General features: G+C 44.6%; 1 protein-coding gene across 5 annotated transcripts; it reads right to left on the reverse strand.

Annotated features, from left to right (window-relative positions):
* Positions 1–89: 89 nt before the first annotated feature.
* On the reverse strand, positions 90–24,897 carry fnip1 (folliculin interacting protein 1). Of its 5 annotated transcripts, XM_048995074.1 has the most exons (19): positions 24,689–24,897; positions 16,517–16,646; positions 15,086–15,220; positions 14,769–14,869; positions 14,551–14,625; positions 14,272–14,363; positions 13,396–13,479; positions 12,550–12,621; positions 11,328–11,463; positions 10,617–10,818; positions 10,381–10,466; positions 6,729–6,875; positions 6,284–6,453; positions 4,598–5,422; positions 4,057–4,246; positions 3,741–3,906; positions 3,448–3,645; positions 3,089–3,204; positions 90–2,392 (listed from the first exon to the last, which is right to left on the reverse strand). In XM_048995074.1, exons 1-19 carry the CDS (start codon positions 24,775–24,777, stop codon positions 2,314–2,316), a joined length of 3,093 nt encoding a protein of 1,030 aa, XP_048851031.1. In that variant the 5' UTR covers positions 24,778–24,897; the 3' UTR covers positions 90–2,313. The 5 variants fall into 5 exon arrangements, with proteins under 5 accessions (XP_048851031.1, XP_048851027.1, XP_048851028.1 ...); XM_048995070.1 differs by having other exon boundaries at positions 4,057–5,422; XM_048995071.1 differs by lacking the exon at positions 24,689–24,897 and adding an exon at positions 23,151–24,682 and having other exon boundaries at positions 4,057–5,422.
* Between the last annotated feature and the right edge of the window lie 10 nt (positions 24,898–24,907).

The raw sequence follows: 24,907 nt of genomic DNA on the forward strand, positions 1-24,907 counted from the left end.
TACTGCCACCACTTCCCATCACTGGAAGCGGTATAAAGATGATGAAACGTTTGAGTAGGTAAACAAATCATTGTTTCAAGACACTGAAATATGCAACATTGGCTTCTTTATTGCACAACGTTCCCATAAAATTGGGAAAAAACAATGCAAATTTAAAGACTGTACTTTTTCTTCTGTACATATAGTTGACAAACCATTACTCAACATACTTAATAAATATAGAAGTGCACACACACACATACTCTCACATACATACACTCACACGCTTCAGAATAAGAGAAACCATCTTTACATTTTATAAAATGTATTGGGTGTAATTCCAGCCATAGCGAAGCATCATTACTAAAATCATCTGAGTAATCTCATTCTTTCATGCCTCATGTCAATTAAGACTCAAGACACATGACATTACTTTCAGACACAAAAATAAACAGCATACAATGTATTTTACAATGTATTTATGCAATGGTAGAAATATCTGTAAATATTAGTAAAAATAAAATCTCTCATTTTCGAATGGCCCTTTGATGTTTGTTTCTATGAATGAAAAACATGTTTGTGCTTTAAAATCTCTCTCCACTTCCCCCCAGAAGGTGCAACAAAGATAACTAATAAACATGTAATTGTTAGCTGGTATATTCAATAGCTTTCTGAAACATGCATCCTTTGGAACAGTAAACACGGTGTAAGTGAGAACGGTGGGATTTCACTTACTGGCATGAAATAACTTCACCTTTCAGACCCAGGGAAAGGACACTGTACTTTCGGGCTGCTACTCTGGACAGTGTTTTTCTAAAGACGATGGTATCGTTATTTGTTTCGTTTTTCCTTTTGTACGTAACAGGTTTTATGGTTCAGAGCTAAATGAGAAACATTTCCCTTTTAAGCAAGCTAAGACAACTAAACAAGTGGTGACAGACACCAGCTAAAAACATCTGAGGTAGGTCTGTGCCTGTGAGAACGAATGATGTAAAACTACCACCGGCACCATCAAAACTATCAATTTTTACTTCCTCTCTCTTGTTGGGGCATTTTCAGGTGCGTATGAGATTACCATTTTGCTCATTAACAATTGTCATCTGCATTAACTAACAGAAACAGATACTGACTGACTAGGATAACTAAGATTATTAAAACAATAACAATAGAGGGTATGAATAAGGACTTGTTTTATGCATTTGTAAGATCAGAATATGCTATTTTTAAGTAGCGTTTTTTTCTTCCTATGGCTGTACAGTCGGCCCTCGTGCATTTGCGCTTCGGAATTCACAGAACCGCAAAAATTTCATTCTACTCTTTTTATGAAATATTTTTACTGTGTGTATATTTTTGTTGTCTCTCATGGTTAGCACACACATAGTATTTTCACAACTTATTTCTGTACGTCATTACGTAATTTTTAATTGATTGAACACCTGTACCCTGTATGTACAGTACGTTTCCTTTACGTATTTTATTGAATTGTACCTTGGTTACGTACATGACTTCTGTCAGTAAGTGTACAGTCCCGTTCGTTTACTCATTTTTACCTTATTGTGAATGCAAAAGAAAACGGCAGCCAATGCCGTGTTCTATGGAACAGCAGGGGTAGCATTAGTATACTGTACTGTAAATGTGCTAGTGTGACAAATATCCATTAGGAGATACTGTACTCTAAAAAAAAACAAAAAACAAATGTTTGTTGTAAAAATAAAGGTAATGTATTGAGCTAACTTTTAAATGAAAGTGTTTTGGGAGCATGACTGAGGTCATATTTAGGGTTTAAACTATAGAAATAAGCACATATTACCATTTTTAGTGACTCTACCAAACATCCGCGAATCCTCCTCATTCGTGACGGGTTCTGGAACCTAACCTCGCGAACGTCCGAGGTCTGACTGTACTATCTGCATTTGTAGAAATAAAAAATAAAAGTAGTTTTTCCTGGATTGTCAAGAAAAAAAAAAAAAAAGCATTCCAGATGCAAAATACCAGTACAACATTCAAACAAAAAGGAGAACATCCTCCACACTAGGGGAAGCGTCTCTGTAAATCTTCAGTCTGTACGGGCACAGACAGCGTCTGCTGCCCTGTGGGCGCTGTAGCGCCTGGCACCGGGCCCCGCTTTCCTGGGACAGCCCTACCTCTAGGGCGCTGAGAGCTGCAGCAGGACCAGCCGAGACCACCCACCTACCCTTTGGCCGGGCCGCACCGCGCCATGCCGTGCCGTGCCACTCCGGGCTGGGCTGGGCACGCTCGCTTGGAACCAGCGCTGTATTCCTGATAGTCCTCTGGTTCTACACTGGTTTTCCATCGCGGGTGGCTCTGGGCCATCTAGAGCAGTATCTGGGCCACATACGGTGAGTGGGTGCTTGCGACTGCTGCCAATAGGGGGAGATCACTGGATTCGATGCTAGAAAACAGGGGGTGGAAAACATTACAAACCACATTATTATCACCAGTGCTCAGTTTTAAATCCTGGGTATTATGTCTATTGATGCTCAACACTAAGATTCCAAGATACCATTTATAGTCTGGTAAAGAATTAAATTTGAACAACTTTGGGTTTTTTTTTTTAGTTTTTTTCGCATGAAATTGCATGTGAAGTTTAATCAACAAGCTTTTTGCATCTCCCATGCGTATTTAGCAAAAAGATCCCAGTTCCTGTTGTGTGGTGTGAAAGTGACAAACAAAAGCCATCAGGAGTTGCCCACGTCCCAGCTCGAGACAGGCCAGGAACTTGTAAACTGGAACCAGGTTCCAGAACTTCCATGTGAAAGCACCCAAGAGTGTTATAGTTCCAGATTTTACAAAAACCTAGAGTGTTGTGTGGACAGCCTGCACCCCTAGTTAACATCACATCAGCACAACCACCTCTCCAGCAGGACTTTACTCATGACTGTATCACCTTTCTACAAGATAGCTAACTAAAGGCTTTTTGGTTAACTTCTGACAATCGACTGCAGTTTAAGATAAAATGGCCACTATAATAATATCACATTCATACTGGATTAGAAGAAAAATCATTTTTACCCAGTTTTTGCATAAACCATTAGCAGCTTGGTAAGAGATTCAGTTTGCAAACAGTCGGAAATGGCTTCCGGCTTACCCCAACACCATCCCCAACTCTTTGACATGAACTCGTGTCTGACCCTTCAGGTACTCTGCCAGCATTCTGCTTTTGAAGTAAAGCTCCTGTAGTCTGTCCTCGAGGTGCATGATGCACTGTGGAGAAAATGAGCAGATACACCTTGTACAAGCAGCAGCAAAAATGACACTTTCACTGGTCAATAAGCAACCCTGCTGCTATTCCACAATTAAACACCAGGGGGAGACACACACAAATTTTTCAGTCTCCTTTGGAATACAAGGCACAAACCGCTTAAAACCCATTCTGGGCTAGGGAAATCAAAGCAGCGCATTCATTATACAACTTATATCCTGCAAACCAGACACTTGCAAACGTACGAAGTTTGGGGACATGTTGAGTTTGTACAGATGGTGGGTCGAATGGAGCAGACTGGACACCAAGTTGGACACCAGTACTTCCTTGCCAAATTTGCCATCAGTGGCTCGTCTCTGGCTGCTGGCCACCTGCACGGTCCACTTGTCCGTGTCGGCTATGATGCAGACGGCCTCTGCGATGGGCTCATCTAACACTGGATGCTGCATTAGGAAAAAAAAAAAAAAAACAACCATCAATTCACAAACATAAGTCTTTCTACACAGCAGAAAGAAGGGGTGGCCGGTCTCCCAGCTACCTGTACAGCGTGAGCCAAGTCCGACATGAGGCACTGCTTCAGCTTCTCGTCATTCGGCGTTCCATGCAGAACAAAGTCGGGGACGTAGGTTTGACAATAACCTCCGAAGAGAGACCTCCCGAAGTTGGCAATTGTGGGTTTGGAGTAATTCTCTACCAGTTTGGATCTAATGAAAGAAAAGAGCATTTATGAAGTGTTAAATGTCAGACTCAAACCGCTCTTTCCACCTCTGGAAACTCGGAACAAAAAGTCGTAACTGAATCGTAAGGATATCGTAACTGAACGAATTAGCGATGGTGACGCAAACGGCACCCACCCCGGAAAGGGGACCTCCATTTCCTCCAGCCACTCCTCCTGCTCGTCGACGTAGTACGTCCCTTCATTGCGCTGCAGCTCCTGGGCCGTATCCTCGCTCTCGCTGTCACCCAGTGCGCTGTCCGAACTCTCATTCCGGGGTATTTCCCACTCATTCAGGGGGGCAACCTTCTTCAGGTCCCCCATGTCCCCTTGGGGGACAGTAACAGAGATCACAATGGCTTTGACCTGCTCTGCAGAACAAGTCTTACAAAAGTCTTTGTCTGCTACGCCCGCCGAGTTACAGCTACACCCGCCGTTCCCTGTGTCACTCTGTCCCACAATCCTATAATCTTTTTCTGCAGAGTCTCCTGATGGGCACAGAAGGTGGCTCTTTGTTTTGTCTGTGCTGCTTGATTCTTGTGTTCCGGACACATCGTCAATAGTCCGAGTTTCCACGGGGTTATCGTCACTAAAATACTCGTCAAACAGATCCATGCACTCTTCGTGGGAGGAGCTCCATTGGGAGATTTTGCTAGACACATGCAGGAGTGGATTCTTACCCTCGTTTTTCTTAGTTTGGTCCTCTGACGTTGGCTTTGACTCACACTTTGACTCGGCAGAGCTCTGCACCCTCTGCTGCTGTTGCTGCTGCTGCTTCAGGTGCCTCTTGTGCTTCTTGATTTGATCCTCGACTTTCTTCCCCCGGATTTCTGTGTCCGAATCGGGGGACATGGAATCTCCGATGAGGAAAGTCACTTTGGGGGCTGGCTGCTGGTCACCTGGCAGGAAGTGGTCGGTTGAGCTCTTATCGGGGGGTTTCTTCTCCAGCGGGATCCCAGACGAACAGAAGTAGCTGATGGGCAGCCTCTCGGTCTCCGGAGCCTCGCCAATGATGCCGGCCTCTGCTTCCACGACTGGTACTACGACTGGCTCCCTGGCCGACACAGAGCCCACGCACACCACCATCTCCACCTTAGTTTCTGGGCAGTGGCTCGTCTTCTCTTTGCAAGGGAGTGGGTGGATGGGGTCCTCTTGGTAAGCAGTGGAGGCCGGGGCCAGCCTACAACCCCCGTCGCCGGTGTCCCCAGGGCTCTCGGCTTCCTGCTCGGTGGAAGCAGGATAATCGCCGTGCGGTTTGTGCATAGTGACCAGCACGTAGTCGGACTCCTCCACCTCCCCGCGGCGCAGCGATGTGGTGATGAGGGAACCGGGCAGCACGATGGCCTCATCCTCTGCGCTCTCCAGCAGGTGCGTCTCCAGCAGCTCCGAGCAGCGGATGAAGTAGGTGAGGAAGTAGAGCAGCCTCTGTACCAGCTCCTGCCGCTTGCCGACCACCACGGTCCGGGAGAGACGCACGGGGGATCCGATCGCGCCGTACAGATCGCCTGCACAAACACACAGATCACACCCTTATAAAGGGACTTCCTCCATTTTATACACTGGGCCACCTGCCAGGCCTCAGATTTATACCACAACATACCCAGGCTGGATGAACAATCAACACACTGTTTTCCGTAAAAGGAAAATCAATAAAACAGTGCTGGTGGAACAGCATTAGCACTTTAAGAAGTGTCTCTACCAGAAGCAGGTTCTTATACAATCATCCCTTCCGTCAACAACTTGAGTTATCTGTTACAAATTAGAAACCCATTGCTTTTGCCTCCTTTCCGATTTCGCGGAAATGTGGACATTGCACTGTCGTTAAACAGATTCATCGCTCACACTGCTACGCCCTTATTCGGGTGGTGCTTTTCTACTAAATTTTGACTATACGAGTGAGGCACGCCGACTGAGACCGAGCATGGGAGACAATTACCCACAATCCCGCAGCGGGAGAGAGAGAGAAGAACCATCGGCTCAGTTACGTCGGTGGTTACGTGACGCTACGCAGACAAAGCGTACACGTAATACTCGTACTGCAAGATCTCGCTTGTTTATCAAGTTAAAATTTTAATAAATTTCTTGCTCGTCTTGCAAAACACTGGCAAACCAAGTTACTCGCAATAAAGGTTTGACTGTACAGTATTTTAAATATGCCCAACATTGATTTTAGCTGAATTTCACGTCAGTGAATTTCAAACAGAAGGGAAAGCTCAAAACACAGTAGTCACCCAGATTACAATGCAAGTTGTGGTCATCATGCTTGCTAAGCTGATGCTCAAAGCGGATGCCATTATAAATACACATCCACATTATGCAGCACCATCCAGAATGGTCTGAAAATTCTCAGGTGATATGGATCTTACCGAGTTGCGCCCACAGCGGGTTGTAGGGGTGTGTTTTTGCCAGCATGTCCACGCTCTGAGAGGAGTGCTTCTCCAGGAAGATCTTGATAGGTGGCTGGCCGTTGGGCATCACCGTAGGTACCCACGCCAAGTGGTTAGTGAGGACGGCCGTGAGCAGAGCTGGAAGAAACCTGCACGCAAGGAAGGTTCCAGATTACTGCTGACACGTCGCATATGGTCATCATGCTTACGTCCCTTCTTTATAAATAGCAAAGAGGTTAGGCATCAGTATGGCAATCCTTCGGTCAGATTCCTCACCCCTCAACATGGATACCCTAGACATTTATTCCTCCATGACATTTTGGGTGATGATCGTTTTCAGGATGTTATAAAGGAGTGAAGCTCTACATAATATATTGCATTACTTATACCGAGCATTTGAATGCTCGCCTCCTTTTCACTCAACTGGTTCTTGGAGGCTTGCTCCATGAGAATGGACAGCTCCCTCATGAACTGGCTGCAGAGCTGGTTCTTCTCCGACGCGCCGGACATCATGGTCAGCCACACTGGCTCGCCCACGCGAGGCATGGTGTAAAGGTTGCAGATGGTCGTCCTGCACGAGAACAGCATCGTCATTGTGCCGCGTCGAACAAGGAGGACACAGTCTCCCCGGTCTCCCCGGGATCATGAGGGGGACACCCTCCGTGACATTTCGACATCTGGAGATTCCATCCAGGTCTCACAATGGGCTAAAATCCAGCCCTTTGCACTTCTCAGCGGTGCAGCGGGGGACCCTCTGGACTGACACAATCCATATGCTGTGGGGAACGTCGGGCTACGTAGGTTTCAGACAAATACTAAATAAAAACGAGCCACAACTGTCTACCGACTTAGAGAACAAACTGGGGGGGAGCTACTACTGAGACCATCAAATAAAATTCTTAAAAATCAGAATCAAGGTATATTCAACAAGCACTATCATAGACAAGGAATTTTACTTTGTGTGAAAGGTGTAGACGTACGGACAGACAAACTGCATATATTAAAATTTTGCTTATCTATTTTAATTGTATTTATTTGTCTATAGTTGGACAAAAATATAGTAAATACAATTAAAATAGATAAGCAAAAATTTTATATATGCATACCTGCAGAGCAGACTAAATGATAGTAAATACTATAAAGATATAGTATGCAAAAAATATTTTTATACTAAAAATACATATGATGATTAGACTAGTGCTGTCCCAAACAATTCTTTAAACGATTAAATCTAGTGATTATTTTTTCGATTATTCAACTAATCTAACAACTAATTTTTTGATTAGTCTGATAATTGCTTATCAAATTTTTCAAGTTTTTCAATAGTCATTTAATACAATTCACCCCCTCCCCCACAGAAACAAATCTGTTTGTCTGAATTTCTCAGTAACATTTCAATTTATTAAAACATTTCTTAAACATTAGAGCATTATTAACAAAAAAGGCGAATCTTAGATTCAATAGGGGTTTCTATGTTAGACTGAAGTTAATAATCACTACAATAGTTTTTACTTTATTTCAGTACACCAGTTGCGGGCAGTGGTGGATTAATGGTTAGGGAAGCACACTATTAATAGAAAAATTGCAGGTTCGAATCCCCGAGGTACCCTGAGCATGGTGCCGCCCCCAAGCACTGCTCCCCACGCAGTGAATTAGCTGCTGCCTGCCATGTCACATTGACACTAAAATTCCATGGCAACGCATTTTTATAATTGACATCGTCGAATAATCGTCCCAGCCCTACATCAGACGGAACATGATAAAGATTCAGGCTTATTTCCTTAAAATCAGGGTGTGCTGGCTGTCTGAGGCAGGGAATACCATTTTATGCACAAGTCCTCTCACGCATACAAATGAGCGGGTTTACCGTTTGACTTGACAGTAGACAGTGACATTTAAGCAGACCTGGTACATGCCATACAAGGCTGTGCGACGCAATCCCTCATAAACAAAGAAATTACAAGGACACCAGCTGCCGATGATCTAATGCTCCGTCTTCATTTGAGCCAAACCATCAGACCGCTAAATGACACTGATGTCCGGCAGCAATCCTGCAGGACCTTGAGACTTGTGTACTCCGGTGACTCACGAGCAGGCAGTACCATGAAAAGGATCTCAGCCTTCCCGCTTACTCGGCCAGAAGGGAGGTCCAACATGAGCACAAGACTCACACCTGTCTGACTCATCTTGGCAAAAGTAAAAAAAAAAAGTATGACAGCAAGGATTTATGTACTTCAGCAGGTGTAAACAAAGACCTAGGATTAAAGCCACCTTTAATTCTGTTTAAACTAATACCATGCTTCTGTATGTCAAATTGTAATAAGCAAATCAAATAGCTAATGATAAAAAACAGAAATATCCTGTAAATATTCACGCTATTCTTCTGCGCGGTCTCCCAATTTCATTCACTCTCAACACAGGCGGAAACAACAGTTTTCCCCTTTTCAAAGCAAAAGCAGTTAATACCCCAGCTAGAGATCAATTCATGCAGGAAAATCAGCCACCGTTTGCGAGCAAACATCATCGCGTGGGCTCCGAGTGGCCGAGTGTGAAGTATGAAGACGCCCCCCTCACCTCATATAGAGCCCACTTGGCACTGGTTAAAGACAAGTGATATCCCAACATCTTAGTTATTCACTGCTGCAGCCTGACAGCTCACACTACAAGTAAACTAATGTGTTAATGTTCCTGTCCTATTATCCCCAATGCTTTCACTTCCACTTCTGATACAAGAAACCCAACCTTTTCACAATTTCCATGCTGGATGTTACATGCTACATGCTTGTTGAATTATTATGTAGTTGTGTCCATTTTTAAAGTTTAAAAAAGAAATTGTAGAGTGTTTATAGTTATCATACACTGAGAACAAATCTGGTGACCATTTTGCACTACACATTTTAGCCGGAGAACACATAGCCAAAAAATTCTAGTTAAGTACCTTAAGGTGTCAATGAGGCCTTCTCGGAATACAGTACACCAACACGACATGCTGCTGTGGAGTGTTCCCTTCCCCCTCACCTCCTTGCCTCAAACACCCCTAAAACTCTTCTCAGAAAGCATTTACGTGGCTACAGACATTCTCAATGCTTGGGTAATCTGGATTATGCCAAGAAAAAAATAAAATAAGAGCAGCAAGCTACATCTTCCCATGCAAGCAGATGGATAGCGCTGACTATACAGAGGGGTCACAACGCTGTCTATCGTCATGCCTGGTGATCTTTATGAAAATCTTCAGAATTAGTCTCAAAAGCCCTGTGTATTTGACTAAAACCTTCCTGATTATATTACTGAATGTCACTCAGTCTAGCACTCACCTCACACATGCGACAGTACAGTCATACGGGACTAGTCTCACACATTCTAGAATAGTCGAAGATCTCAGAAGCTCTACGAAATACAATCCAAACGAATATTCATCTTTAGTTTAAGGTGAGATATTATATATATTGGGGGAAAAAAAAAAGGTTTGCTCCATCTAATCACATTCCTGCTGATGGCACGAAAATATTATTTACTATTCTGGTAGCCCTGACACTGTTTAAACGAGATAGTGTTTCCTCGGAGGGGAATCGGGTTGCCGTGGCAGTCCGCCAACAGGCATATGACTGCAGCAACGTGAAGCTTTTTTTGTGAGCACGTGGACAGTGCTGCAGAGACACATACTGCTCCACATACTCTCTGGCAAGGGAGGGGGAGGGAAATAAGCATGTACCTCTCTCTCTGTGGATCTCACAAAGGCCAGGTAGGGTCACCCACTCAAGAAACCCTAATTTTTTTTTACAATACTCCAACCCTAACCTTGATCACAAATACATTCCTAATGCCAACTTGATCCAAAACCCTTACAGCAACCCTAACACTAGCCATGACGCCAACGCTAATCCTAAACTGAGCCGTAACCCAAATTCTAACCCAAGCCAAGGCAAAACCCTTAAGCCAATCATAACCACTTCCATACCAACCAGTAGTACCCCACGATGGACTGAGAAGGCCTGTGTCTTTTATGTTAAAACCAACACCTGAACTTCCAAACAGAAACAAATCCATGCCAGGGGACTGCGAACCGAAAGACGCACCTGAATTCATTGAGCCCATCCACTATGCGGTTGTAAGCCAGTGCTCTTTGGCTTGCATCAGTCGACCTTCGACTCATTTTCATGGCCTTGTAAGAGAAAAGCATGAAGTCAGGTATGCACGCACATACAAGAAGCAGTAAATGACAGACCTGTAATTTCTCTCCTTGATCACTAATCATTTCCACACAGGCTCACACTGCAGTAGAGCACTGCGGTGAACGCAGACGGCTGCACACCTGCTCAATCGCACTCTTCAGCTTGTTCATGTGACTCTCAAAGAGGGGGAAGTGAGAGAAGAAGAAACCCTGGAACTTGCTGCTCTGGTCCTCGTCTTCTGACAACTGAAAGATGATGCCGATGGCGATCTTCTTCTTTCTGGCTACCCCAAGGCCAGGACCACTGCTGTCATCAGACATGTTGAAGCTCTCCTCCGCTAACCTGTTAGACACACACAAAATTGTATTTATATGTTTGTGGGGACTCCATTCATTTCTATGGGCAAAACCCTACTCCCAAAAATGACAACCTTAACTCCTATCTAGCCCTAACCTTAACCACAATTAACCAAAAATACAAGACCTTTGGCATTATTAGTTTTTTGATTGCATGCACACATTTACATTTTCACACACACACACACACACACAAGGTGAGTTGGGTGTGCCCTCAGCTTAGCGTGACAAGTACAACTCTATATGCAAATCACATGCAAAAATGGAAATAAAGCATCTGACCTAATAGTGAATGTCCCTAGAATAAGTTTCAAAGAAAAGTGAAACCCGTAAAACTGACTGTAGGCCACATATTACACAAAAAAAAACCAGGTCACTTGTCTATATTTAGCTGCTTGACCCACTCTGGCATTCATTATTTCATTTAAAGAATGGTAAAGTGCCCTGCCAGCACACTGAAGCACCACATTGGGCTCGGGGAGAGAGGATGCGCACCATCGCGGGAAGACCCCGTTCTCCAGGCTGGTGGTCTGACTGCGGAGCCAGCGGCGTTGGTAACTGCTGGCACAGCTGCTGGTGAGCGAGGAGCCCGGCGAAGGGAAGGGGGTTATTAGCAGGCTGCTGAGGGAGGCTGTGGAGAAAGAGAGGCAGGCTCACCATGGGGGAGGAGACAGGGGGAGGTACAGAGATCGAGCGAGAGAGAGAGGGGAGGTATCATAAGAGGTGGCGTGAGGACAGGGAAGAAAGAGTGAGTGAAAGGAGAGAAAGAGGGAGGAGGGAAGGAGAAGTAGAGACAGGGAAGGCATGAAAAGTGGCTGTTACTCATTCAGAGGAGCTCCACATGCAGGAAGCATTACCTCAGCCTCTCTACTGCCGCACCACTGCACGCTCGTGATATGCAACGGTAGTCACTCCAATCACAAGCCACCGGTTTTTCCTGTTTAATTAAGGGACCATCTGTACTATCAGAAGATGGATGGGGGGGGGGGGGGGGGTGGGGGGGTGACCCGCCTGGCTGAACCAGACACATCCAAACCGAGCAGGTTACGGTAGCAGATTAACTGGTAAACGCAGATGAAAGGTGGCACGGTAACGCTCACATGAGCTTGGAGAGAATTGCCGAAAGGGACCGACAGAGACCGAATTAGACACTCATTTAGCGGCGTCTATATTTAAAGCACCTGCATGTGATGCATTAGACTGAAAATGAGATTCCCATCGTGTTTGTGGGACCGAGTCCGGTTTCCATTGCAAAACATTTTCCAGGCACAGAAGACAGTAAGAGAGAGAAGCCACTGGCCCACAGTACAGTGTGGCGGAGCGCCGGCCGGCCATTTAGGCAGCTGCAGTGGCGGCATGGAAACGAGCCGCCGGCCCCCATGTGACCCCAACGCTCATGATGAGCTACTCCGTCTCATTTTTACCGCCTTCTGACACAGGGGCAAACCTGATCCCCACACAAGCACTGGGAATCAAATCTAGCCTCACGTGAGAGTGAACCCGAGAGCGTTTGGGCCTGTGGATAATTCAAAGCCATAATTACTTAACCGGGTCAACTGTTAGCCTGGTTAGGTAACCCGTTCAAGCATTATGAGCGTTAGGTAGAGAATCTAGGGTAACCCGAGAGTCAAGGTTGCAGGAGGCTGAGATGAATGACTCCAAAGGCACCAACAGGGGGAGCTCCTTCAAGAGAGGGGGGCGCTGGCACTCATTTTACCTGATCTGGCGATCCCGCTGTCCCGCTCGTCGTACTGGCCCCTGCCGGGCATGTCCATCGGCGTGGTTGGCCCTTTAAAAAGAAGGAATGGGGAGTGAGAACAGGCTGCGGGGCAGTAGCTCTGGCCAGGAGGTCTGACAGGGTGCCCCCCTCCCATTGTGGCTCGCAGCGGGGTGCCAGTGCGCTGCTGCAGTGAGGCATGCAGACACAGGCTCTTTCTTACTCCGCGAAGCCCCCCTCAAGGCAGCCTACGCCTGAGCCCACGCGCCGCTACTGCAGTACGGCTGGGGGAAGGCCGCACAGCAATCGGTTACTTTTACTGCTCTCCTACACACACATGCCCAGAGGCTCTCCTAGACATTTCAGAAAATGTGCGAATCCAGCACCTAGAACTCAAGCTGCAGCCAAGGAGCATATTCCTCCTGCGATGCCGACATGAGTTACGAGCAAAATGGACACAAGCTTCGCAGTAATGTATCCATGCTGAGCCGCGCTGGACTTTCTGCGGTTACATAACTGAGGAGCCCCGTGATTTGCTGGCCCGGATACGGCCGAAGGAACTGAGTGAAGGCTATTTTTAAAGAAATCGCCACCCTTAGTGCATGGACCGTAACAAGGAAAAACATTCCGCTGCGATTTATTTTTTTGGGGGGGGGGGGGGGGTCTATAGGGAATTTCATGGTGGGGGGTTTGGGAGTGTGAATGGTGTGACAAAATCAGAAGGAGGTGAGGGGGAAGAGAACACCAAGATCATACTTTGGTTGTGGGGGTGGGGGGGTGACTGCACAGATGCCACATGCAAATACACACGACAGCATGCACCACGCACAATAGCACATGGCAAACCTGCAAAGAAAGAGGCACTCTTGATCAGACGAAGGGGGCCTTGTTCAGAGAAGGCCCGACGGGAGCTGCAGAGCTGAGAGAAACCTGCACACGGGCGGAAAACGATGAGAGAAAAGACAGAGAGAAAGAAACAAAAAAAAACACAGACACGAAGCAGGTTAGTGAAGCGAGACACTTCCAGACAACAGCTTCAAGACAGATGAGGCAGAAAGCAGAAGGCCTCCTGTCTGCTGACAGACATACTGAAGATCCCTCTAGTCCAGTGATCCTAAATACACTGCACTGAGGGACAGCCAGACTGAACGGAGATGTCAAAACGTGCGCAGCTGCAGGAACATGCCAGAAGCCACCTGCGCGGCAATTCTTAACGCATCCTCTGTAAACGTCATGGGTTTAGCTGAAGGTGAAATACGCCGTATTCAGACGTCATGATGGTTAGAACACACACACACGTGCACGCACGCGCTCACGGGCAATCACGCACTCCGCAGACATTCGTGTTTACATGTACGCAAAGAATACATTTCCATGTAGCCACAAATTCCACAAGTGTCAACTATAAACACAGAATGGAGACGGTACAAGGATCTGTACACGGTCAGATCTCCATAAGAAAAAATTAAGGCAAATGTCATCATAAACAATGGGAGGAAAAAGAAACTAGTTTTCACAATATTGTCAATAAAATTGCTGCACACACACCCAGCTTTCATGATGCCAAGTCATGATTCGCAGGTCAATAACCAAACATAACAGGTAACACCCCTGTCCCCAGAAGCAGCCAGATCCACATGTCACACTGAGCTGCACACAGCAGACTAAAGACTGACTTGTTGAGACAGTTTGCAACTGTGTTCCACGTGACCAATTCATTACCTATGTTCCCTAGAAAGCTGTTGACCACAGTGTTTTGATCCGGTTTAAGTGCGACGGAGTCTTGGTTGATGAACTCGAGGCTATCCTGTAATCTGCCAAAAAGAAAAGGAACAAAAAAAAAAGTGACTTGCTGCTGCGAGACAAGATGTCACCTTCACGTCTAAATCACTTAAATAAGCACGTGATAACACGAAATGTCATGGGTTTCATGACAGTTCTAAGCAGGCCCGGTACAGAGATAGAGATGCCCAAAAAGGCCGGTCAGAAAGGACTGCTCACGTGTTCAGGCTTCCGTAAACGCTGCTCCCTGTCCGAGCTGTAAACACTTTGCTCAGCATCAACTGAGCAGGAGACCTGAGGAAAGACACAATAAGCAAAGGAATGCTTCTGACAGCAGACTCCATGGACAGGGACGGGACAGCTGCAGACCCCCTGACGTGAGCGGGGGTCCTTAAGTCGCGGCGGGCCGGTCGCCATGCCGGGGCCTGCTCGCTCACCGTATCTGATGGATTTTCAGCGTAGAGCCCTTGTAACTCATCGCCACCGAGCCAAACATCATCTCCCCCAGCATGTTGGCATCAGAAGAGCAGCGGGATCCCTGAGCATGACGGGGAGAGAGGATGGTCAAGCTAGGTACATGTGTGTGTGTGTGTGTGTGTGTGTGTGTGTGTGTGTGTGTGTGTGTGTGTGAGGCACAAGACAAGCTCAAGGTCAGGGATTCTGGGAAATGAGCCGGATGCGTCACCGCGCCACTGAGTGCGTGGCCATGTGAACAAACACTTAGCAGAGGGAAGGGTGGGATGGCCCGGCTCACCTGGAAGCGAAGGCCCGGTTCCCGAGGCTCCGAGGCCGTGGAGCAGTTGCTGTCCAGGGAGCTGGAGCTGCCCCCATTGGGTCGGAGCCGGCAGCACCGCCCCGGCCCTCTGCCCTGCGCCTCGCCGCCTGGCTTCTGCACAGACAGACAGGATGCATTTTCACGGGTGTGCGGGGGCCCCCAGGCATACTTCTACCCACATTATGGGACGGGCACTTTGCACAAACACACTCGATGGAGTAACTGCGTGACATTTCCACACAGCACAGCGGAGGTTGAGAAATAGTTTATCGAAGGAGGAACTTGGAAACTTAATTAAACTAAAAATTACAAATATCATGAAATGCATTAAATTAAAATACCAAAGAACAACTATAAATACTAAGATTACACACATATGTACGCTATGAATACTGGAAACAAAACGTTATAATAATATTGAAAACTTATTTCAATGTATTAATCAAAACACTTGGCATGTTTAAAAAACAAACAAAACAAAAAAAAACAGAACAGAATGCACTGTTATGCTGAAAAAAATTCCTGCAGCTGAAATGGCACAAAGGAGCTGTGGAATGCGAGGTTGACTGCGTGCATTCTGTCTGCCTGCTAATGGCTCACCGTTTAAAAAAAAAAATAAGAAAGAAAAAAGAACAGCTTCAAGTCATGCCCTGACAGAGGACACAGAGGGCTGGGGCATGTGAACTCCTGTCATATGACTTCCTCAGGAACTCGTGAGTTGGAACTGCGCACATGCTCTACCCCTCTCTCTCTCTCTCTCTCTCTCACACACACACTCTCACTCCCCCTCACTCAGACACACGCACACACCCAGGACAAACATCATCCTCTGCCAAAAATCATCATGTGATGAAGCCACACAATCTACTGGCCTCCGAGGTTCAGCTTCAGTACCCTGTATCGCGTACAGTACACCGACTACTGAATTGTACTACACTGCTATAATCGCATAAACACTGTACTCCCAAAGGTCTTAAAAGTAGAAAATTAATTTTTAACTCCGTAAAATAAATTCACCTTATTAGGAAAGCAATACATAAATAAATAGATAAATAAATAAATAAATAGCACTTGGCTCGTAATGAATTTAAGAAAACAATGCATCATTGATACGGGAATAAAGATACATACAGACAGTATTCACCGATGGCCAACGGCAAAACTATGACAATGTAGTGATAAGCAGACAGAAGACGTGCAAAGGAGAACTTGTGTCATGTGAGCATGAAAGAATGCTTACACACGAAGAGTCAGCTGATTCTATTATTACTAGAGATAAGAGCTCCAGTTTAAACCGGTCAGGCCTTCTAATACAGCTCCAGGAGATTCTAAACATCACCTATGTTCTAGTAACAGTAGAGATTACAGGTGGCGGGGCGGACGCACAGACGTGCTTGGAGAGCCTCTTACCGTGACCAGGGTATCTTCTGTGCTCCTCTTTTTGGCATTGGAATCGAAGAGGACGTTTCTTCCCCGGCGCTCGCAGTCTTGATACACGATCAGTCTGATCTGGCTCGATTCCAGCTCAGGCAACGGCCAGCTGGAAAACACACGCACACACACAAGGAGAGGGTGCGGTCATGGTTACGGCCCTGGGCTGCTACGTGCATCCCTGCGCAGTTCTTGCCAGTGTGTGTGGTTTGCTCGTGTGCCAAAACTACACTCCCAAATATCTGTTTGTAGCACCCGAACGCCAGCAGAGTGGCGATAATTTGAGCGCGAATACGACAACCCCCACTCCCTACCCCACAATCCATGATGCACCCTGACAAACTAGAAAAGGTGACAAGTGCCCTGTAGGATGGGATTTTTCTGATGTCTGCAGACTGGAGCAAAAGGTCTATTTATAGAGGTTTACTGCAGTGGGGCCAAGTGCAGACGGCCTTTGGGCCTCGTTTCCAGGGGGGAGATTAGGACGGGAGATAGGAAGGGAGAACAGCTAAGTCCCCTTTCACTGCTGCTTCAGTTTTCGGTATCACCCGTGGTTATTTTAGGCAGTGACTATGTACTGCGACCACCGCCCCCCAGTTAACTGAGCGAGTGAAATTTTCTTCTCGTGAAACAAGACAAAAGATATCACAGGTATTCCCCAGTCCTTTTACTCATAAACAGAGATATCTAAACTGGATGATCAGAATACCTGCATTATTTGATGCTGAAACCATGAACCCATTTTTAAATACTTTAAGAAGCACCAGTTAACTTTATATAAACTGTGTTTTTTTTCCCATAACTTAGAGTGCATTTGTATAAAATTGAGTAAATGAAAACATGGTACGTGGAGTTTCTATGCTAATGTTAGGGCAATTACAACAATATTTTCGAAAGATGTCTCAGTAGAGGTTCTGAAATAACCTCACAAAAATAACTGACAGTTTCAAACAGATTCATCTTGGACATTTTAACACCACACTTCAAGCACTTCCATTCAAAATTAAATATCCAGAACAAACTCTGGGTTTGGTCAATAATGCTTAAGTATTACTCCACATTCTCCAAAAAAGAATGTGGGATTTGACTGGAATTTTGTGAAGTAATACCAAGGAACATTCAGAAACCATCACTTTTACGCAAGTCAAGAAGTGCTGTGATACTTTTAATTATAAAAGAAATCTTCCACGACACAGTAAGTACCGCCAATGACTTATATCAGTTAACTTGCACAGTGACTACATGAGGACTATTTCTTGTGAAAACATGTAGACAATTAATACTAGACAAATAAAACCATCTACTGAAACTGGTTAATCATTCACTAAAGAATGGAATAAACAAAAGTGGAGACATTTTTATAGCATGCCTTGATAAAAAGGCAGCCGTGTCCAAATAGGAGACCACAACACCATACCCTACTACATCTAATTTGGTGGACTGACAGTAAGTTGGGGAACAGAGGGACAAAAAAGGGGAAATAATCACAAATAGGCAGTACAGAGGTTTCCAAAGCAGCCAGTGGAACAGTACTGCATTCTTAGAATTTGGTTAACTATACACTGCCTGCCAGGCTTTCTGTGTTGAACCTAATTCACCCACTTTAAGTTTATGTAAACGCATGGCATCGGTTTCACCCAGCTCACAACGGCTCTTCACCACAACAATCAGAAAATGGTCTTACAGAAACTGCTCAGTTTTGCTTACCGAAGATCAACTGCATTTGTTCATTACAAAGCACAGTATTTATACAAATGTTACACATAAAAACATAAAATCGACGACCCCTAAAATCAAAGGCATCTTACACATTCTACCATTATCTGTTAACAGGCATACTTTCCAATGTAGGTTACCGAAAGCAGTACTCTCATACCGATACACCATGACGTAGGTTAAAATATTACTGGTACCTGGGCATCATTCTTCATCTCTTTCCAGGCTCTCCTCTGCCCTCTCCTCACCCTTGCACCAGGGCTGGCTAAGAATAGTGCCAGACCAAATTCACACAACAACACAAGACTGTCAGGTGACCTCCAGGCAGAATCGGACCCCTCACCGACGAAGGCATCTCTCCCCCCCAGCTGCCAGGCAGAAGCCCTATCCCCCCCTCAAAACCGATTACACTGACGGTGAGGGCACCGCAAAGGAAGCCTTTCACCAGGACTGACCTACCCCCAGAGCCAGCTCTGCCCCCACCCACAAGGACCGCTGCCCACCCCTTGCTGGCCAGAAGGCTGGTAGGGCACAATATGTACGGGCAATGACGTAGGTAAGCCTTTCTGAGGGTTTATTTTAGAACGCAGCAGCAGGTACTTGTATCCAGGTCGGCATCCTTGGATCGCAAAGTCGCCCTGCCACCTAATTCTTGCCTGAAAACTAAACCCTGCCAGTATTCCAGGCACCAGAATAGTCTAATCATGCTTTCTTGTGGGTGAAAGCTGACACCAGCCCACTCCTTACACCCTCCAACACCAGCCACCATGCTCCCCCCCTTCCAAAATGAGGCTGCAGAGAAACGCATAGAGCTGGAACCGAGAGTAGTGACGGCACAGAGAAGCTCATTTCTCGACAGGACAGCAGGTGCAGGCGAAACGTCACACTAGAGTGGCTGGACACTCGCGACAAGTTCATCTGCCTTTCCTTTACAGTTCTACCTTCCCACAAACATTACTAGTTGCATCCAAACGAAAACTCCAGCACATGACTTAAAGTTGCTATAGGTTAGCACTTTTAAGCTAAATGGATGCTAAAGAGCACACATCTGTCAAGACACCAAATTTGAGGGAAAAAAAAAACCCTCTTTCCTATATTTAGCTTGCTTCTATATTTTTCGGGACAGCACTAGACAGCTTTATCACCCCATGGCACTCATTTCTCCAAAGGCAGAAGACATGCACAACTGGAACAAATCTAACTTCCATTACTGCTTTTATTTGCTTAACAGTCTGTGAGAAGGACAACACTTGACCATCTCTCTAAGGTCAATGGCAAAGAGCACCATTTTATGTTTTCAGTTAGATAATACATCAAATATTTACACAGGCCAGCAGTGCAGACTATAACCTGACACCAGACAGAAGGGCACTCCAACCCCGAGACTGATTAACCCTTTCACTTCAATAGATCCATGCAAAACTGTCTAACAGGCTACTTTAATGTGACCTCCCTTTAAAAAAAAAATAATTAAATAGAACTACCCCCTAAATGGGCTTAAAGCCACAACCAGGATCACACTGCTTCCTGTCTGCGCCGTTTCCTTGGTTTCAGGCTGACACACACGCATTCCACACTCACATGCCTCATGACTGTAGGGATTACATCACAGCCAGAATCTCCAGATTCCAAACAACGGCCTGTCTCCCCAAAGCTGACAAAAATCAGAGACGCGTGTGAATCATGGTCATCAGTGAAAGGGGCAGTGATGCTCCAAAAGAGGATGTAAGTCAGAAAGGGAACTTCACTCGGAAAAAGCTCAGAAACAGGACCCTTCTTGCGAAGTCAGAAAATAATGGCGCCATCAAACAGTATCAGTCTCTTGTTACCCCTAAACAAAAAGCACGAGAGCAGTGGCTAATGACCCTAGCCGCGTGGCATGTCCTAACCTGCCCTGTAAAAGCCTCTTGGATCCACCAACAAATTTCAGTGTTTAATTCTCACGAGGCCTTGGATCATGTTGCCGTGCTAAACAGACAACTGCTATGGCTCTCGACCTGAATGCTGCTAGCACAGTTCCTGCATTGGAAAACACTTTGCTGGGCCTTCTGAACTCAAACAACTGCCACAGAGCCATAGCAACATCAACAATACAACATAAATTAACCATTTGCTATTATGTCAGGATAGGACAGTGTTATAAAGGAAAATAAATGTGATCAACTAACTCCACCTTAATATAAATGGGCGTAAAATTCCATGAAATTGCAATCATTACATTTTTTAAATCTAAATAAGCAAATATTGATTTTCCTGCTAAGAATCTCATCGCTACTCATTTTACCTGTATCAGTAACAAGGGCAAAGAGCAGCGTTTCTTAGCCACTTAGCTGCAGCACACCTGTGTACCTTGGGACAGATCCAGGTGAGCTTCAGTATGCTTTGTTACCTTTCCTTCTGGCACACACAGGTGAAGGAACAAATCTACAGAAATGGCAACAACTGTAACGATGTAGCTTGATAAGCTTCCTTGCACCATGTTAATGTCTACATTTTTGCTATAAAAAGTTACTAATCTCTATAAAATATCCCACATAACATGTAAAAAAGAAAACTAGTTCAAAAATGCTCAAACACAAAACACTTAAAAAAAAAAAAAAACAATATACAGCCAACAGAATATGAAGCAAAAATTACTAGACAGTCGAGGGCGTAAGGAACACATTGTCTAGTTTCCGTGTAAACCATAATCTGTCCTGAAATCGAGCCACATATGATGGGAGACCTTGCTCTGTGTCACGTGGAATACTGCAGGAGTTCATTTAAGGATATCTAATTTAGGCTTGTGTACAGGCATGGATGAATTCCAACACCACTGATACCACTAACTAAATTCCAGCCAGTGGAAATTACCAGTTCAAGAGACAAGACATGTGCTTCCTTGTAAAACTGTGTGTTGATATGATGCAAGCTTAAGCATTTCAATTCACACTGGTGATCTTAATACAAAATTCAAATAATTGTGTGGCTCTATGTAAAGGCAATAAACAATATTAGAATTGGTTCTATCAATTTATTTATAAAAATTGATATCTATCATTTGGCGCAAAAAGATTAATTAAAATAGGCACTGGTATTGAGAGGAGGAAAGTGTACAAATTTGCTCAAAACACTTCAAACTTACCATTTCCCTGTCCAGAAATGTAATATTTAAATATTTTTCACAAAAACATAAAGGATTCTTCTTCATTTCTTTCAAAAACTGAAATGAAATTATCCATTAAAACAATTTTTCAATGGTTCGAGCAAAAATTTTGGTCAGTTTCACTCAAATTTCTCACAGAAGCCTACCAAAAACAAAAAAAACACTAAACCAAAATGAAGCTTGAAAAATTACGTTTTTCAGGAAATTTATAGTGAAATGCCAGAGTCGAGGGCAAGTGAAATGAATGTGTGCTCCCTACTCATCAGGTCAGGGGGTACCCCAAATCCATATCTCAAAAACCAATAGACACAATGACTTAAAGGATACAGATAACTATTTGGCATAAAGCATCCCATCCTATTAAAATCTAAACTGTGCCAATTTAAAAAAAAATTTTACCTGCCAGTACCCAATTAAAATGACACCGCATGCAAGCTAGCAGAAAACAGGTAGGGAGGGCGAATGATTAAAGCAGTGTTCACATAAATATACCTTTACCATGACCCTGCACTTCTGAGAACTCTACAAGACACTTAAAATAGCTCAGAATGGAACACGACGACAGCCTCTCTTAGCAGACCACAGGCCAAAGCCACATTTCACCTGTGATCATCACCCATGAAGCACCGGAATAAGCATGCTAACAATGCCCAGAGAGCACATCAAACCCTTTTCTTTTCTACAAGATTTACTACTAATTTCTAGGTATGATCCTATACCATACACAGCAACAGTCACAGTGTGGGGGGAAATATTTCACGAGCTGCTTATGATGAAAAGAAGAAAATGAAAATTGCATTCCCTGTTGTAGATTACCCTTAGAATAAACGGTAGAACAAAGATGGCACAAAACCAAACGGCAGTATAACCGAGGTTCCTTCTGAAGGTATCAGCAGGCATTCCTGCAGTCTCAAGCTACAATCCAGCCACATAATCAGCAATTTATATGTCCATCCAAGTACAAGTTTCCCTTAACCATGTGTGAATAGAAAATGCTTTCGTGAGAAGAAAATCTCAAACAGGACATTTAAAAAGATATACATAGAAGAGAGAAATACTGACCTAAATAAAATTCTCTGATGACAAAAATTCTATATTCACATTCCAGTGTTTGAACAGGGAATAATGCATGCTTGTGTGCATCATAAAGTGCAGTGCTATTATGAAGTCACATCCATACAGATACATCCGCTTTCACATGATCCTTTTACAAAGCCTATTGCAACACACTCCAAACCCACAATGTACTGAAGGGGGAGAATTTTTTTATTTACTTTTTTTTTTTTTTTTTTTTTTTAAATCAACCCCCTCCAAAAGTATGAGAAAGTTAAACTTCCTTGCATCTCAACAGAACGTACTTGAGAAATGATTTACAGAAAAGTATAAGATTTATTAGAGCAGTTTTGGTCTTTACTGAAAAGGAAATGAGCATATTATAAAAACCACTTTCAGCTGCTAGAAAAGATCTTACTGGAAAAATTCCAATTGACAATTGAGAGACTGTCCCTTTTTACAAACCGCCCATTCATACTTTTCTTATATTAGTAATCCCACTACCCAGATGAAATATGAAATGAACATGAGAATTACTCAACTTTTCCAGACTAAACCTAAAACATCTACATGCCACCACTGGAAATATCCAGTCTATAAAATTTAGATGTAAATGATCACAATCGGTTTGAAAATCATTTAATCATTTTAAACAGCCAACAAGCCAAACACTAACAAAATACACAAAACTCATGATACCGCAGGTGAGCATTGTGGCCCCTCCAAGGATGCTCTTGGACCCTGGAACTTTGATGGGATCGAAGCATGCCCCACGCGGAATATCTCTGGCATCTGAGAAGCTTTGGGGCAACGCATCACTGACTGGCACACGCTCAAAAAAGGTCTGTACTAATAACTAAAGTCCCTACCCAATGGATGTGTCACAACCAACTCACTGTGGTAAAAGGAAGAACCTGTGGTAAAAAAAAAAAAAAAAGATATCACAATGTCCCTTTCATATTTCCTACGCAAATTGTGTGGATGGGCCAGTTTGAGTTCCGGACACGTGCTGGTCAATTTGCCGTTACCTAAAATTATGTACAAATGTCTTAATCAGCAAAGTAGTTGGGCCTACACAAATCAATAAAGATTGAGTAAAAATATGCGCACACACACACACACACACACACACACACACACACACACAACACCTCAACATTTTATAAACCAGAATACATAACGACTTGCTACTGTAATTTAAGGGGATGGTTGAGTGTGTACATTGCATAACAGAAACAGTGCATTGATTTGTATAACTGTCAAAAAGATCGCGATGCGCTACTCAAGTGTACATGCCGAAAACTTCCAAATGTGAAAATATGCACCTAATTGAAAATATAGATACGAAATAAAAGTCTACTCCAGCTTACAAATTAGGGATAAATATATAAGTACGGGTCGCTCACAAGATATACACAGCATTAATCCCCAACTCTGTAACCGACACCTTCCCCGAAATGTTATAGTCTGTTACAATGTCAACCTACCGGTAACAGGTTCCGCAAGTTGGAGTTACAGGTCCCTCACGCGATTCGCCTGCATTGTATGCCAAGTTTGGCTTTATAATTGTCTACATTTATCAATTACTGCGCAGCGCGCGTAGCACTGCAGTCAGCGCTTAATGTAGGCTCCATATTAGAGCAATAATCATGATTAATATTGATACAGGTCCGTGCGGACGTGAGATACTCGCATCGTTTTGCTTGGTCCGCTGCCAGGCGAGGCGCACTTCTGAACCTAAGAGGTGGCTGCGAAGCGACGGTACACGCTGTCCTGCGTCTTTTTGTGCAAGTACTGCACTTGGCGGGGTAAAACATCTCCGTTTCCACGCCTCGGCACAACAAAGCAAGCGGTTTTTTTTTTTGTTGGCTGCGCAGTCAAAATATCGGGGACCCCCATAAGTCGTGGGACTCGACGGCGGTTCGCCATTAGCCGGCTAGCTAACGAGGTGTATGAAACGTCGCCTGCCTACGCGGCCACGACACCCACCGCCAGCTCCCAACAGCCCACGCTGCTGATCCACCTGAATAAGAAGCCGCTACCGAGCAAACTTGGCACACTTTGGGTACGAGAGGCGGCAACGCTATTCCTGCATATACTGTAAGCGGCAATAAGAAGAAATACGTAATTAAAAAAAGAACGCGCACCGCGAGACCAACGGCCAGAATCTAAACAAAATTTAGACAATTGCCAAGTTCCTTCGCCACGCGCCGAGGGTCGTTAGCGTGGCCACATACCTGAACGAATGCTCCTCTCTCACGCACTTCGGCGCCGTCTGAAAAGCATTCTTTTTATTAAAAAGTTTATTAAACAGCGTCGGAGGCATTCTGCGCCAGGGGCTTCGACATTTACGAAACCAAAAAAATGTCTTCTTTCTTATCAATCCACAAGCACACCTAGTTCCTCGAAACTAACTCCATTTGTGTCAGAGTCATATGACAAGCATTAGTCACACA

Source organism: Brienomyrus brachyistius, chromosome 24, assembly GCF_023856365.1.
Source record: "Brienomyrus brachyistius isolate T26 chromosome 24, BBRACH_0.4, whole genome shotgun sequence".
NCBI classification, from domain to species: Eukaryota; Metazoa; Chordata; class Actinopteri; order Osteoglossiformes; family Mormyridae; genus Brienomyrus; species Brienomyrus brachyistius.

Coding starts and splice junctions, on each gene's coding strand:
- fnip1 (XM_048995070.1), bottom strand. CDS start 24,777: ATGCCTCCGACGCTGTTTAATAAACTTTTTAATAAAAAGAATGCTTTT. Junction 15,221..16,516: donor CAGAAGATACCCTGGTCACG/GTAAGAGGCTCT, acceptor CTGTCTGTGCAG/AAGCCAGGCGGCGAGGCGCA. Junction 3,646..3,740: donor ACTTGGCTCACGCTGTACAG/GTAGCTGGGAGA, acceptor TTCCTAATGCAG/CATCCAGTGTTAGATGAGCC.